At 28.5% G+C, this 920-nt stretch overlaps 1 protein-coding gene across 1 annotated transcript in view; it reads right to left on the bottom strand.

Annotated features, from left to right (window-relative positions):
* Positions 1 to 872, bottom strand: part of LOC107001303 — a 1,951-nt gene extending 1,079 nt beyond the window's left edge. The window contains exons 1-2 of the mRNA XM_027912119.1: positions 234 to 872; positions 14 to 146 (exon numbers count right to left, since the gene is read on the bottom strand). Of these exons, the coding sequence (XP_027767920.1) occupies positions 14 to 146; positions 234 to 504 (404 nt within the window). The 5' untranslated portion in view covers positions 505 to 872. The remainder of the gene's footprint in view (positions 1 to 13; positions 147 to 233) is intronic.
* Positions 873 to 920: the final 48 nt, after the last annotated feature.

Here is a 920-nt window from a genome sequence, read left to right as displayed (position 1 = left end):
CATCCAATCACACCCTAACTCATGACGCTTGCAAATAACTTTCCAACTTTTACTTTTGGATTGATCACAACGAAATTCTTTTTTAATAGCAAGACTATATGCTCTTACTGCAGATTTCATTTGCATCTTATTCATAAATAACATACCTAGTTGCATATACAAATTAAATTAATCAACATGCAATAAATAAATAAATAAACAACTATAAAATATTTAGTTTTCAACAATCGAACCTGACTGGATATGTTTAGGATTGTTTGAATTCCAAAGTGCCATTCGAATGGAACCGTTATCTCTCGTGTACATAAAATCTTCTGCATTTTCGTCAGTGTGATCTAAGTATGGAATCGCTGTAGAATGATAATTAATACTTTGATCTTCAACGGATGCATTAGGTACATTATACACATTATCATCATCGCCGTCATACATATCATCACTATCTGTTAATTCATGCTCAGAAGGTTCATCATTGTGCAACTCACCAACTCGTTCATCACCCATAACATTATTATTTACAATTTGTGTACAATAACTCACTGCATTTTGAATTTGATCATACCTATAAAAATAATAATATAAATATATTACATATAAGAAAAATAATTTTTAAGAAATAAGAAAACATTACTTTATTTACCTATTAGTTGAATCCGATGAGAAACAATTCAAATGACTGAAATTTTGGCTAGACTCTCCCATAATATTCAAATGTATTTACCTAAAATTGTTGGTAGATTGGAAGATTGGAAGATTGAAAGTAATATGAATATGAAGGATAAGTTCCAATTTATAGAATTGAAAGTCTAATGTACTATTTACGTGTGAACTTCTTCAACTATTTACGATAAAAAAACAAACGATTTACTATTTTCACGTGATCCTTTTAACTTAAGTATGTAATTTTGTTTTAAAAAAAA

Source organism: Solanum pennellii, chromosome 10 (assembly GCF_001406875.1).
Source record: "Solanum pennellii chromosome 10, SPENNV200".
Taxonomy (NCBI): domain Eukaryota; kingdom Viridiplantae; phylum Streptophyta; class Magnoliopsida; order Solanales; family Solanaceae; genus Solanum; species Solanum pennellii.
This window is presented reverse-complemented; position numbering and strand designations above follow the sequence as displayed.